General features: G+C 37.9%; 1 protein-coding gene and 1 non-coding gene across 2 annotated transcripts; both read right to left on the bottom strand.

Annotated features, from left to right (window-relative positions):
• Positions 1 to 7424: 7424 nt before the first annotated feature.
• On the bottom strand, positions 7425 to 7497 carry TRNAA-AGC (transfer RNA alanine (anticodon AGC)). Its single transcript has one exon. It is a non-coding gene; the product is annotated as a tRNA-Ala (tRNA).
• A 562-nt stretch (positions 7498 to 8059) lies between these two features.
• Positions 8060 to 11328, bottom strand: LOC133830467 (protein NRT1/ PTR FAMILY 4.6-like). The gene is made up of 5 exons (XM_062260444.1): positions 11187 to 11328; positions 10989 to 11097; positions 10540 to 10757; positions 9280 to 9723; positions 8060 to 9192 (listed from the first exon to the last, which is right to left on the bottom strand). Exons 1-5 carry the CDS (start codon positions 11187 to 11189, stop codon positions 8230 to 8232), a joined length of 1737 nt encoding a protein of 578 aa, XP_062116428.1. The 5' UTR covers positions 11190 to 11328; the 3' UTR covers positions 8060 to 8229.
• Between the last annotated feature and the right edge of the window lie 2291 nt (positions 11329 to 13619).

The following is a 13619-nucleotide window of genomic DNA, read 5'->3' as shown; positions in this document are numbered from 1 at the left end:
AGATGTAGCTCGGAAGGAAAGGTTTATTCAGGGATTGAATCCTGGAATAGCTCGGGGCATTAGAGTTGCCCCAGTGTATGAAATCTCTACCTATGCTCAGATGATAGAGAAGGCTCTTGCTGTTGAGAGCATAAGAAATGAGAAGAAGAGTGCCAGAGAGCACAGAGCTCAGATAGTGGTATCTCCACTTATTAGAGCAAGCAAAAAGGAGAGCTGGAAGACTTATCCAGTATGTGCTCAGTGCAAAAGATGTCATTTAAAGGGGTGTAGACCAAGGACATGTTTCTTATGTGGAATGGTTGGGCATATCATAAATGATTGCCCAAGTCGAGAGAAGGATGAGCAAGAAAGGATAGACAACTCGACTCCAGCTCGAGTGTTTATTCTGAGGTAGTCAGAGTCTGAGACTGAGACTAGTTCCTCAGGGGTGGCAGGTCAGTTTTCTAGTTCTGAGTTTTGAGTTATGCTGACTGGTTTTGGTGCCATGTTGTTCCTTTGTTTGTTGCATATATAGAAGCATAAAGATGTTATGCAAATCACATGGTTATGTTATGATGAAAAGGACTCCTCAATGGTTTTGTTAAAGCTAGTTATGACTGGCTTTGGTTTGATCTGGGATATGGATTAGTTAAGTAATTACGGAGCAATGCTAAATGGCAAGGAAAGGGTAGTAACTCTTGGGCTTGAGAGTGGGAAGCCTTGTGGTAGTTGGCACTGTACATAGATTTAGTATGTTGATGACATATGTACTGAGAGCTAGAGTTTTATGGCAGAGAGATGCATGGAACTCTTAGCTAATGTGGTGGATACCACTTAGATTATGCCAGTGGAATCAGAATAGACTGGATTAGTCTGTGAGTTTCTGGATGTGCTTCCAGGGGATTTGTCAGGGTTTCCTTTATGTGAAGAGATAAAATGGTAAATGGTTGGTGCCAGGAATGGAAACAGTTTTTACGGCGATGTTTTGAATGGCTCAGCGGAGTTGTAAGAATTAAAGGTTCAGCTAGTGAGTAAGATGGTATTTTCTAAGGTGGATCTACGATCTGGTTCGTACCAGCTAGAGATCAGGGAAAAGAATAAACAAAAGATGATATTAGTGCTGAGCTATGATTTGAGAGTTTGATTAATGTCGAGTTATCTTGATGAATTAGATGGACAAAGCATTCAAATGATTATTTGAATGGTATTTGTGATCGTCTTGGACGATGGTATTGTGGTTTATTCTCTGCGGAGATTTTCCAAGGTCAAGGAACGCCTTAGGGGCAGGAGTTTCCTTGGGTGGTAAGGATATTACAGGTGCCTTGGAAAAGAGTTCTGAGTCTTCTTGTAGATAAGAATCAGTTATTAGGTGGTTATGACACCTCGGTGACACAGGGAGAAGTGATTGTTTATGCAACATGTTGGTTAAAGTATCTAACCAGAACTAGAGTAGAGTTTCTGGTGGGCTGGGTGGCCAGTTTTATGCTTGAGAATACTATCTTAGAGAAGATCAAAAGGAAAGACGACTAAGTGAACCACAGATAGGAAAGGTTGAGTGAGAAAGTCTTAGCTAAGAATTGTACAGTGTCAGGTATGAATTTATTATGGTATAAGGATCGGATTTGGAATCCGATGGACACTGGGATTAATTGGGAGATTCTGGATGAATCTCATGCTACTCTCTTATTCTCTTCATTCAGGCATCATGGCGGTGTACCAGAGTTTGAAAGCTTTATAGTGATGGCCTGGGATGGAGAGGGACATTATGGTATATGTGGCAAAGTTCTTAACCTGTTAGCAGGTCAGATCAGAGCATCAGAAATCAGCAAGTCCATTGCAGCCTTTGAGTACATTATAATGGAAATAGGAAAACATCGCGATGGGTTTCGCGATGGGATTGCCCAGGTTAGTGGGTCAGTATGAGTTGGCATTGGGTCACTATAAACCAATATTTAAAGTGAGTTCACTTCTATCAGTGAGAGTAAATAATACAACTAATCAGTATTCAGATCTCTATGTGAGAAAGAAATAGTGCGCCTTCATGGAACTCAAGGTCTATCTTATCAGATGAAGACTATGTTGTTGCTTCCAGGTCATGGAAGGGTTAAGAAGGCGATGAGTATATAGATGGGATTCAGTACAGTTCATTGTTCTCAGACTGATGGTAAGTCAGAGAGAGAAAGAGAGAGAGTTACCCAATATTGGAAAGGTACCTTATGAGATGATGCATGTTTAAGAATATTCAGCACCAGTTCATTGGAATGAGATGAGTGAGGTGTTGAGTTTAGATCCTGAGGTGGTTCAGGGGATCATTGAGATTATTAGAGGTTAGAGCTTGGATGCTCACTTCTCAGAGAAAATGGAAAAGTGTTACTGAATTGAAAAGTAGGAACATGAAGTTCCAAGTAGAAGATTGTATCTTCCTTAAAGTATCACCATGGAAAGGGGTGAGGAGTTAAGGGCAAGTTGAGCCCTAGAGTAGTATAATAGTTTGAATCCTGGATAGGATCGGTCAGGTTGACTTTGGATCGACCTTATCTTTGGCACTGTCAGTTGGGAACAGCGTATTCTGTATTTCCATGCTGAGGGCATGGGTTAAAAGAAACTCATGAGTTGAGTTATGAGAATCTAGGGATTTGAGGCTAAGTTATCCTGTAAAGAATATCCAGTCCAGATATGAGACAGGAAGAATAAGGTTCTGAGGAACAAGTTATACCTTGGGTTAAGGTATGTTATAGAATCAGTGGGGTCGAGGGAACGATCTGGGAAAACTGAGATCAGTTGTGCGGAATTTATATTCCGGGCGGTTCATATAAATTTCGAGGACGAAATTTTTGTAAGGAGGGGATAGTTGTAATGCCCCAAATTTCCTAATAAGGTTTATGACCTTGATTAGGATGCCGGGAGGGCCATAATTGATTTATTATGTTATTAAATGATTATATGCATGTTTAGGTGTATTAAATATGCATCTGAACCCATTTATGAGTAATTGGGTGATCTTCATATTTTGGCCATTTCGGGCATATTTGGCATATTTGGCATATATGTGATATGTGTGTAATGGCCCGAATTTACTAATCAGGCTTAGGGCCTTGATTAGTGTGCCTGGAGGGCAATAAGTGGTTTGATATGTTAATATGTGAATTTATGTGTATATATGACTATGATGCATGTTTAAATTGAGTTAAATGTGCATGTGGGCCCTGTCTGGATATTAGGGGCATAAATGTGATAAATGAGATATATGTTGTATATGTGTGATATGTCTGTACAGCATGATCCGAGACAGTCCTGGGGAGCAGTTAGCCAAAGAGTCACAACGGGGTTGAGATTTGGACTCGGGGTGAGTCGAGGGGTAATTTGGGTATTAGATGAGTTATGGGGTTATTGGGACATGAAAATAAATATCTGGAGATATATTTGAGGATAGAATGTCTAGGCGGGAATATTTGGGGAATTTGCCATTTTGCCCTCGGGGATGTTTTGGTAGCCCGAGCCTTGAGGTAACTCTTTAGACTTAAGTTAAATAAAACAAAAAAGGAGAATTGTTTAGAAACTTAGGGAACCGACACATATTTTCTTGAACTGAAGAATAGCTCTTATCTCTCTCTCTTTCACTCTCTAAGGCTAAACTTGAGGGGAATTCAAGGGAATTTGCTGGGAATTAGGAGGATTTCAGCTGGGATACTCTAGGGACTTGAAGCTTGTGGATTAAGGACTAACTCAGGGATTAAGCTCAGCAAGGTAAGCTTTAATTGCTAAGGTTTGGTTTTTAAATTTCTGCTGGTTCTAGGAGATTGCATGTTAGCTAAGCTTGATTTTTCTTTGGGGGTTCTAGCTAAGTTTTGGTGCATATTTTAATGGGGTCTTGGTGTTGTTTCTGAGTTGGATTAACTGTGTTGGATATCTGGGAATATTAGTCAAGTTTTAGGATTAATTGGCTTGGAGAAAGGCTTAGGAAAATGGTGAAAAATCTGGGTTCGATGTCGAGCGCCGCGGCCCTAGGAGGGGTGCGCCGCGGTCCGCGCGTGCGCGCGGCCATGGGAGGTCGAGAGATTCATGCGCGCCGCGGCCCGTGTGGGGGTCAGTGGGGAGCTAGCCTCTGTTTCGAGGCTAGCCGCGGCTCTTGTGGGTGAGGTCACGGCCCTTAGTGTCAGTTTGGGTTTTAATGATATTTTAGGCTTGGGAACTCAAGGGGTAAGGCTCGGGATGGATTTTATCATCCGGATTGATAGAATTCAAGGTCCCGGAGGTTAAGGATTATGGCTCGGAGTTATTTATTGGGTTAGAATTTGATGGACGGATATTGTTAATGTGTTGTGACTAGGGTTTTGGTGAGGCTCACGTTAGAGGACTATGCTCGGGGCATCGGTGCTCAGGAAGCTCAGAATTCAGGTAAGAAAACCCCTGTTTCCATAGAGCTTGTGTGCAGGGCTGAGCCCAATGTGTTGAATGGAAATGATATGCAGGGTCGAGCCTTATATGCTAGAATTGCATAGCGTAGCTCTTTATCTTTTTATGCTTGAATTATGTATTTGTTATTATATCGTGTATGATATTAAGTGTGTGATCGGCAAGAGCCGGGAACGATGTAGACCGAGAACGGCGTGGGGCCGGGAACGGCGTCAGGCATGTTGAGTGCAAGGCCGAGAACGGCAAGGGGCCGTAAGTAGCGTTGAGCACGTGGGGTGCAAGTTGCCAGGGCGAGTCCCTAGAAGGATACCTGGGATATCCTCACGGTGTGGTCCGCGAACCCAGGGCTTGGTAAACGCCTGGGACAGCTAGGTCGTATGTGTTTAGCCGTTGGTGGCCTATTTATACGCTTGACTTGTGTATTGCATATGTTATTTGTGTGTGGGTTTTCTTGCTGGGCTTCAGCTCACAGATGCTCTGTGGTGCAGGTAAGGGTAAGGAGAAGATCAACCAACCATGAGTATAGCAGGCGTGAGGCAACGTGTACATGTTTGGCCAGCCTGGCTGCCACAGTCAGGGGATTTTGGGTGATGCTTGTAAATGAACTTAGATTTTGTCGTTTAGTCGACTCAGAACATTTTTGCGTTGTAAATATTTTCTAAACTGTATTTTGGGATCCCAAGTGTAAACTTTTATGATTTGCTATGAAAAACTACTATCTCTAACGTTTTCTTTTAATTATGGCTTAGTTACACGGTTTGACTTAAAACCTCAATTAGCGAGTTGAAAGCACGATTTTAAACTCACTTAGTAATGGCTCTAAGGAAATATGGCGCTACAATGTGTGTGGTGCTTTATTATTATTTGGTTATGCCAGGGTTACCCAGCACGAGACGATCCTAGGAGGTAAGCTAGTGGGAAAGTCACAACAGGATTTATTCTTGACTCGGAGTGGGTCAAGGGGTATTTAGAGCATTACCGAGTTATTGGGTAATGAGAATTAATATTTGATGATAAATTGGAAGTTAGTAAGATCAAGGGGAAATTCTGGAGGTATTGACTATTTTGCCCCCGGGAGTGTTTTCGGGACTATTATTGGGTAAGGTGCGTACTGTTGTCAGTCTTACAACGTGGTTATGTTCAGGTCGGCCCAATGGACCCTGATTAGTGTAATTTATTTAATAAAATCATTTGTATTAAGCCTCCACCAGTGAGCAAAAAATGTTTATACCCTTATTGGGCTCGGATTAGTCCGGCCCAAACCCAGTGCACTCAACTGTCTATAAATATGAACAGTTGTGCACTATGGAAATGATTCGATTTTTCTCTTGTAAGCATACACTCTGCTCAAATTAAGAGAAAACTCCATTACTAAAGCTCCTTAAGCTCTAATACAACAGACTCGTGGACTAAGGCTCTTTAATGCCCTAACCACGTAAAATGCCTTGTGCGATTATCTATGATCCTTTCTTCTTAAGCTCTCTTATCTTTTATAATTCTAGTTTCCAAAAAACTCGGTAAACAGATATAAAATGCGTTCCTAAGGAATATATATGACGAGATTCACTCCAAAATTGATTAAAAAAAGTGAGATAAACTCATTAAAATGATCTAAAACCTGCTAACTTCAGTAAAACAAAACCATGATAATGAAGTCAAAATCAATACAATGGAAAAAAAATAGACATTATTTGTTCGACCATAAACCACACTAGATAAAAATAATTATGCCTACAATATGGTGAGAAACTACACCTAAACTATTAAGATTTTAAATATAATATTATAAAAAATATCTTAGATGCAAAACGTTTATAGTCTTAGTGAATATAACCAAAACAACTAAGAATAATAAATGCCAAATAATAATAAATATGTATTAATATTTATAAATAAAAATATTTAATTCTCATATAATTTATGACTATATCTTCTAGAGAAATAGTGCAGTTTTACAATTTGGAAAATAAGAAAAGAATCAAAATTAAAAAAGAATAAAGAAAATGACATTTTTGAGACCAAAAACATAGAAATTAGCATTTTTGTAACCTCAAAGCCTAAAGAATACCAATCAGGCCCATACGGTCCAAGAGATGCCAATGCTCCAGCTCGTGACACATGTCGCACACAAATATCAATTCCTTTCTTTGCGCCTGGGCCCCACTAAATCAGCTTACTTCTCTCTACTCTGTTTCTCTTGCGCGTGTAGTGTACACATGCACCTAGTGCAAGAGTGCATTGCACTCTCCCTCATGCAATTGGGCTTCAAATTAAAACAATGAAAATGCCCCTATAATAAGACCATCTCCAATGAAAAATGTAAATAGTGTGCTATATTCGACGCAAAAAGTCAATATATTATATATTTAGCACAATTTTTAGCATTATGCTTCAATGCACAATTGTAAAAACTGTTGTAAATTTTAATATTTCATTAATGCTAATTTGATATTTATTGAAAATATACAAAAGTAATCATTTTTCTTTATATTTTATTGTTAATAGTATAGGATAATAATAAGGTTAAAAGTATAGTATTTAATGCAAATAGATAAAAATAATACTAAAATAATAAAAATGACATAAAAGTAAATAAAAATGTGTAGCATTTATGATATGCAAAATACGCACCATGCTATATTGTGTGCCAAATTTGACACAACTTTTAGCACACTATTTGAGTAAATTTTTTTAATTAAACTATATTTTAGTAATACATCATCAATTTGACACTTCATTGGAGATACTTTAATAACGTTTTTAATGCCAGGGAACTTCCCAAAAAAAAGATAGTGAACAGTTTTTAGTTATAGAGTATGACTTAAGTATAGAATATGGAGTTACCTTTTGTTATTTACTAGTTTGAAAATAAGAAAGTTAAAACTTCTTGAAAAAAGAGATATTGTAAACATTTTTTTAGTTATAAAGTGAGAGTATAGAATATGGAGTTACCATTAGTTATTCACTATTTCGGAAATTAGAAAGTTAAAACTTCTTGAAAAAAGATATATTTTGTTATAAACAAAAAATGGAGATGCGGGGTATCGATCCCCGTACCTCTCGCATGCTAAGCGAGCGCTCTACCATCTGAGCTACATCCCCTGCGTTGACCTTGGATTCATGTTTATTTATATTACCAAAAATTTGTAAGCAAAACAAAACAAAACAAAATCTCCCTGTCATCTCATTCATTCTGAACACTAATAAGTGCCTATAGTTGATGGCCCCAACCCAACTATGAGGGTATATAAATACAAAAGTCATAAATTATTTTAACTCAATTAAGACAGTAATTATCTGACACTGTCCATCCTTAGATAAATTTGCGTTTCATTAATAAGGTATCTTAGCTCGTACACCAATCATTTTGCCGTGGTCTGCCGGGAACTTCCTACTCTCTCTTGCAACTTGCGCTTTATCTTGTAAAATCAAGGCGAAATCGATTCGTATAAATATCTATTAATCAAGTTAATTAACATACCCCGGTCCCAACATAATTTAACTCCATTAATTATATTACTCTCGAAAAGGGAAAAAGTGCAATAGTTCTTTTTGGCTATGTAGGCCTCTCTAAACTAATGACTAACGTCCAAAGGCTCTTGGCTCATGCATTTTCATGCAAAAATATCTAAACTAAATCCTAACCAAATGACTATACAACACATTTATATATATAGATTATTAGAAGATATTTTCATTAATTAGCTAAAATTGATCATTAAATACATGATACATATACATAGAATTGAGAACAGCGAAAATTAATTTCTTGGATTTTTTATTCTTTAGTACTAATCAATTAAAGTACGTAGATAAACCAAGAAAATCTCTCTACTAAGTGTGAGAGCTTGTTGATCTGTACTTATAGCGAGAAGCCCAGAAGAGATAGTGCAAGAAATTGAGTGCACTAAGAATACACAAAAACCAGTAAAACCTCTCAAGGTGATAATGATTCAAGTTCGCACCAGAGAGCCATGGAGAACCGTGACGATATGTACTGGTGACTCCATTAACGACTGATACAAGAACTGAGCTGAGATAGTAACCCATAGCGAGCGAGGCCCACGAGAGAGCTGTGGCCAAAGACCTCATCCCTGACGGAGCTTCCGTAAAGAAAAACTCCATCATTCCAGCTAAAGTGAAGAGATCAGCCGATCCCAGAAACAAATACTGTAAAGCCACCCAAAGAAAAGTAATGGGCAGAGGCTTATGAATCGAATCTACAAGCCCAGTTTGAGTTGCTACGTTCTTGCGCTTGATTTCGACTAGAGCAGCCACCGCCATGGCCAGGATCGAGAGAATTAGCCCCGTTCCGATGCGCTGAAGGTGAGTGATTCCCATTTCGGATTTGGTTAGTTTTCTGAAGTATGGTGTAACGACATGGTTGTATACAGGAGCTAGGACCATGATGAAGAGGACGGGGAAGACGGGGAGTGAGGCTGGTGGTATTTTCAGGGAGCCGAGCTTGGTGTTCATGGTGGCTGCTTGTTGGACGGAGAAGGTGGAGAGTTGAGCAAGGCAACAGTTCAGCATTATCGTGGACATGAAAATGGGTAGAATCTTTATCACTATCTTTACATCTTCGACTTGTTTTATGGTGCATTGTAGATTTGAATGAGCAGGGTTGTGTTTCAAAGCTCTGTTTAGGAATTTAAGGCTCTCTGTTTGAATTTGAATTGAGATGTTTTTGTTAGTAGTGCTCTCTTTTCCTTCGCTGGTTTCAGTTGTGTTCATGCTCATTATGGCATTGTTTGAATTTCGGGGTTTGAACGAATTGCATATAGCTGCGACCAGAACCTGTTTTACAAAATGACTAAGTTAAGTTTTAGCTTAGCTAATCAAGTTTCTTTTATAAAATAATCATATTAGTTAAGGATATATTACCTTCAACATGGTTGTGATAGGGCTTCCTGTTGGAACTTTGGTCCTGTAAAATGGGGAGCCTAGGAGGAAAAGTGGAATAGATACAAGTATTGTTGCAGTGGCAGTCCCAAAACCCCATTGCCAACCTTTGTTATCTTCAATCCAAACGACCCAAGTCACTGCAATTAGAGCTCCACAAGAGAGGCAGAAAACATAGTAGTTGAAGAATTCTGATCTTTGCTTCCTTCCTTGTGGGGTATTTTCATCGAACTGCTGAGCACCATGTGGAGGAAGTGAGCCCTTTATTCCCCCAACTCCGAGTGCCACCAAATAAAGGCCTGCAAACAACATAACTTTTTCCCATCCATCCACTTCCTGGCAAGGACTGAAGAAGCTTTTTACTGAAACGCATGGTGAGGGCTTCAGAGATGGTATTTGAGCTTGAATTGTGAGTATTAACAGTCCCTGTTCAATTCCAGATTTATTTTCAGTGTCAAATAACCTTTAACATATAGGTGTAAACGCAATATAGGTAGTTTCATACTAGCTATCTTGTTAAGTTAGGCTTGGTCAAATTTATTAGTTATGTTTGTCTTTAACCAACTTGATTATTTGGTGTTATCACAAGCTTTCTTTTTCTTCTCTTTCACTCCACTCACCCAAGCTGTCCACTTAACTGCTTTTGTCAATTTTTAGTGGGACGAGACTAGATTCCTACATGTGGGACTAGCCAGGTCATGACCGCAAATTCTGATTGGCCAATTCTAATAGTACTATCATTTGGCTGCATTCAATACCTTCCTACTGGTGCCAAACTTTTATTTTGGAAAATGACAGTAATATGATAGTGATGGTAGGAAGGATTGCTATCAGATATAGCGCCAAATTTGTACCATTTCTGCAGTATCTGTCCATCACCACTTGCATACCTCAACCATAGAATTGGCATAACCGTCCATGGATGAATTGTTTGTTGTATGCTTATTAATCCTTGTTAACAAAGATGAGTCCTACCATTTACTTGATAGTGTTCTCGAATGAGACCTATCATGATTAACGGCTAACTAATTTTTTCTGTCTAACTCATGCCACTAGTCTCTGTGTCACATGCAATTTGGCTTTGAAACATTCTTCCTAACAGCATTATGCTTGATATTTTCAGGGAACTACTACTCTTGAATTATGAATGTTCACTTGAAAAATGATTAGCATATCCTGGATATGAAAATGGATGGAGAAAAAAGCAATACAAGTTCAATCCTTGTTTTTCACGTCACTCACCAAAAACTCAATTCCAGCACTTATCAAATAGATTGAGTAAGTGGTGAAGAAAGCATCTGCTAGAAAGCCACCAAGGAGAGCAAGGAGGAAGGCTGTGCCCATGAAATTGGTCACCATTGTGGCAGCAGAGGAAGGAGAAAAATGCATAAACCTCGACAGGTATAGCACAAGGTTGCTTGCATTGGCCAAGAACGCTAGGTTCTCCAATATCTCCACGGCTGTGGTTAGTTTTTAACATAAAAGGTGAGAAAACTTATATTACATGCTACGAGTGATATTCAATACTAAGTATAATAAACACACTACACATGCAGAAAAAAAAGAGGTTAAGTTGGTTTTCCAATAACCGAGTGTTTACTTATGTGCATGATTATCAACAAAAGAAAAGAAAAGAAAAGAAAAGAAAAGAAAAAAAAAATTGATTCTAGGATGATATGAGGTTCTCTAACCTAACACAAAGGAGGCTGCGGTCATGCCCCCATGATGGCCTTTTAAGGCAGGTCTGTTTCTCCAATCCACAAAGCCTTCCCATGTGTTTAACTGATGTACTTCAATATCCTACAATAGTCATTAAGATGAATAAAACTTTCAATCAAACTAAGACAGTCTGAGATATAAAAAAATTAAATTATTAGGTGTAACCCCACCATCTGTTTAAGACCTCTTTTGGAATCTCTATGATGAGTGATAAAATATTCTCTTTTGAGGTGTGAGGGAGGTAGTTTTGGGAGATGATAGAATGATTTGAGAAGAATTTGGTTGAGAAATCATTAAATCACATTGAGAGAGAGCAATGGAGTGGTATTTATAGATTGATGAAACAGTGGTCCAAACATGTTAGAATGATCTAGGCTCCATGAAAATGACTAGTCAGCCTACAAGTTCTGTTATAGTTTGAAATTTAAATCATCATGTTTTGACAGGTTTTACCCCTTTAAAATAGAGAAAAATAAAATTAAAGAGAGTATTAAGGGGAAGATGAGAGAGTAAAATAGGGAACCAAATCATTATATGTCCTTTACAAAAGATTTGTGCTTAAGAATGATGAAGAGGAGTAAAATGAAGAACCAAAGCATACCACTAATAAAACTTTTGATTTTTAACTTATTCTCACTGGCTTCAATATTCTATTATAATGTTTCTAGGTAGATCAGACTTACTAGAAATAGATAATGTGAACCATTTTCACCAAAACAAAACGAATAATAATTAATAAATTAAAGTTGATTACACAAGTGTAAAGAGCTGATTTAGGGAATTTGGAATCAGATTTGGCATTGGACAATTTCATGAACAGTTCATGATATGTTGTGACTTGTCGACATTCCTGAAGTGGTAGGGAAATTGTAGGTCCCAAAATGAAATATAAACAAAAAGATGCAAGTTGATTGGAGGATTAAATGGTCATATGGGGTATGATGCTTAGATGGAAGGTAAAGTTAGAATTTAACTTTTTCAGGGATGCCCCACTGCCACACTCACTCCCAAAATCACTCTTTTCTATTTTGTAGTGGTAATTTCACAGGTGTCCCAAAACCTCATCCCATTCCCATAGTTAAGTCTTCCACAGACCAAAGCCTTTTTCCTCTTGCTATGTCACTCTCTTCCTACTATTCTGACCTGTCCTGACCAGTAGTCCCCCCATCCCAAAATCTAAAGGGAGGCTTCTATAAAACTGTTTGGTTTCCTATATCTTGACACAATTCATGTCCTATTTCTATTAAATGTGCTTGCAACTTGGTACTGAATTAACTTCTTACTGCTAGAGTCTTCTATAGTGTTCATGATGTCATATGTTCATGTTGTTGCCGGATGGTGTCGGTTTTCTTTCTAGACCACCTGATGAATTCCCATATTTTCTTGATATTTTTAAGACATGTGGATATGATCTAGATTCGTTCATGTGGGGGTGCATGATCTCCAACTATGAGTGGCTAGTATAGAGAATTCAAAAGCTGGGCCCTAGTCCTACACCAGTTCAACATTTACTTCAATTGTCTGTCAATACAAAAATAGAAAATGGTATTAGCAATTTGAAGTTTTTGTCTGCTTCTTCGTATAATATATGTAGAATCTACTTGTCTTTGTCCAGACTTGTGAGGAATGGAATAAAAAAAATTCTATCTTCTTCAATTCAATGACCAAAAAGATTAAGATGAAATGGTGATTAATCGAATGGGTTTGTTTCTCTTCTATTCTCTTTTAGTTTCTTCACAAGAGATATGTAGCTTTATTTGCACACTGATACCTTGATTATCGTGTGATAAACTCATATGCTTGTGCTGTCACTTTCTTTTGGCTCAAATTCTGAAGATCAGATAAGCAAAAAATTCCTGCCTAAGTTTTCTGATTAAAAAGTTTTCGCAGTCTCATCATTACATGGTTATTTATATTCTTATTCTTGATTCTTAAAGATTGTAGTAGGCTCTTCTACACATGTCTCTATCATGTGTAAAATTAGAATATTCTTCTTCTACTTTCTAATTCATATAAATAAAAGAGAATATTACTTGCTTATTTCACTTGGGTTTGAATGGAAGACCTGAAATATTTAACATACAAACTTGCCCAAGTTGATTACTGATATATAGAGGTTCAAGTTGTATTGAGCCAAATATATTTAAAGAACCTGATGCATCTTTCATCTACTTGTTTAAGATTAACAAAAGTGGTAGCTACAAAGTTAGAGAAAAAGAGAGCTTTCTCCACTATTTGTGGCCAAAAACAAAAGGCAGCTCTAACAAGAAAGCCCATGTTAGCTCACTCAACTATTAGTGTTTTATTCATATCGTCTTCACCTTTCTATCAGATTGAAATTGATACAAACCAAACCATTACTTACAAATTTCTTTCAAAGAAAAGAACCTGTTAGTGAAGGTTCTAAACCCAACTTATACAATGTGTCTCTTTCTGTACATGTTTTTCTATTTATTTTTGATATAGGACCAGTGAATAATTAATAGACACATCCCTTGATGTCCAATAAAATTTTCAACTGGTTTTAGCTAGCTTAGCTGTCATGTTGACATGGTGGAAAGATGTACAAGGTTCTAGAACGATAGACGCACTTGTTGGCCACC

Source organism: Humulus lupulus, chromosome 4 (assembly GCF_963169125.1).
Source record: "Humulus lupulus chromosome 4, drHumLupu1.1, whole genome shotgun sequence".
Classification (NCBI taxonomy): Eukaryota; Viridiplantae; Streptophyta; class Magnoliopsida; order Rosales; family Cannabaceae; genus Humulus; species Humulus lupulus.
This window is presented reverse-complemented; position numbering and strand designations above follow the sequence as displayed.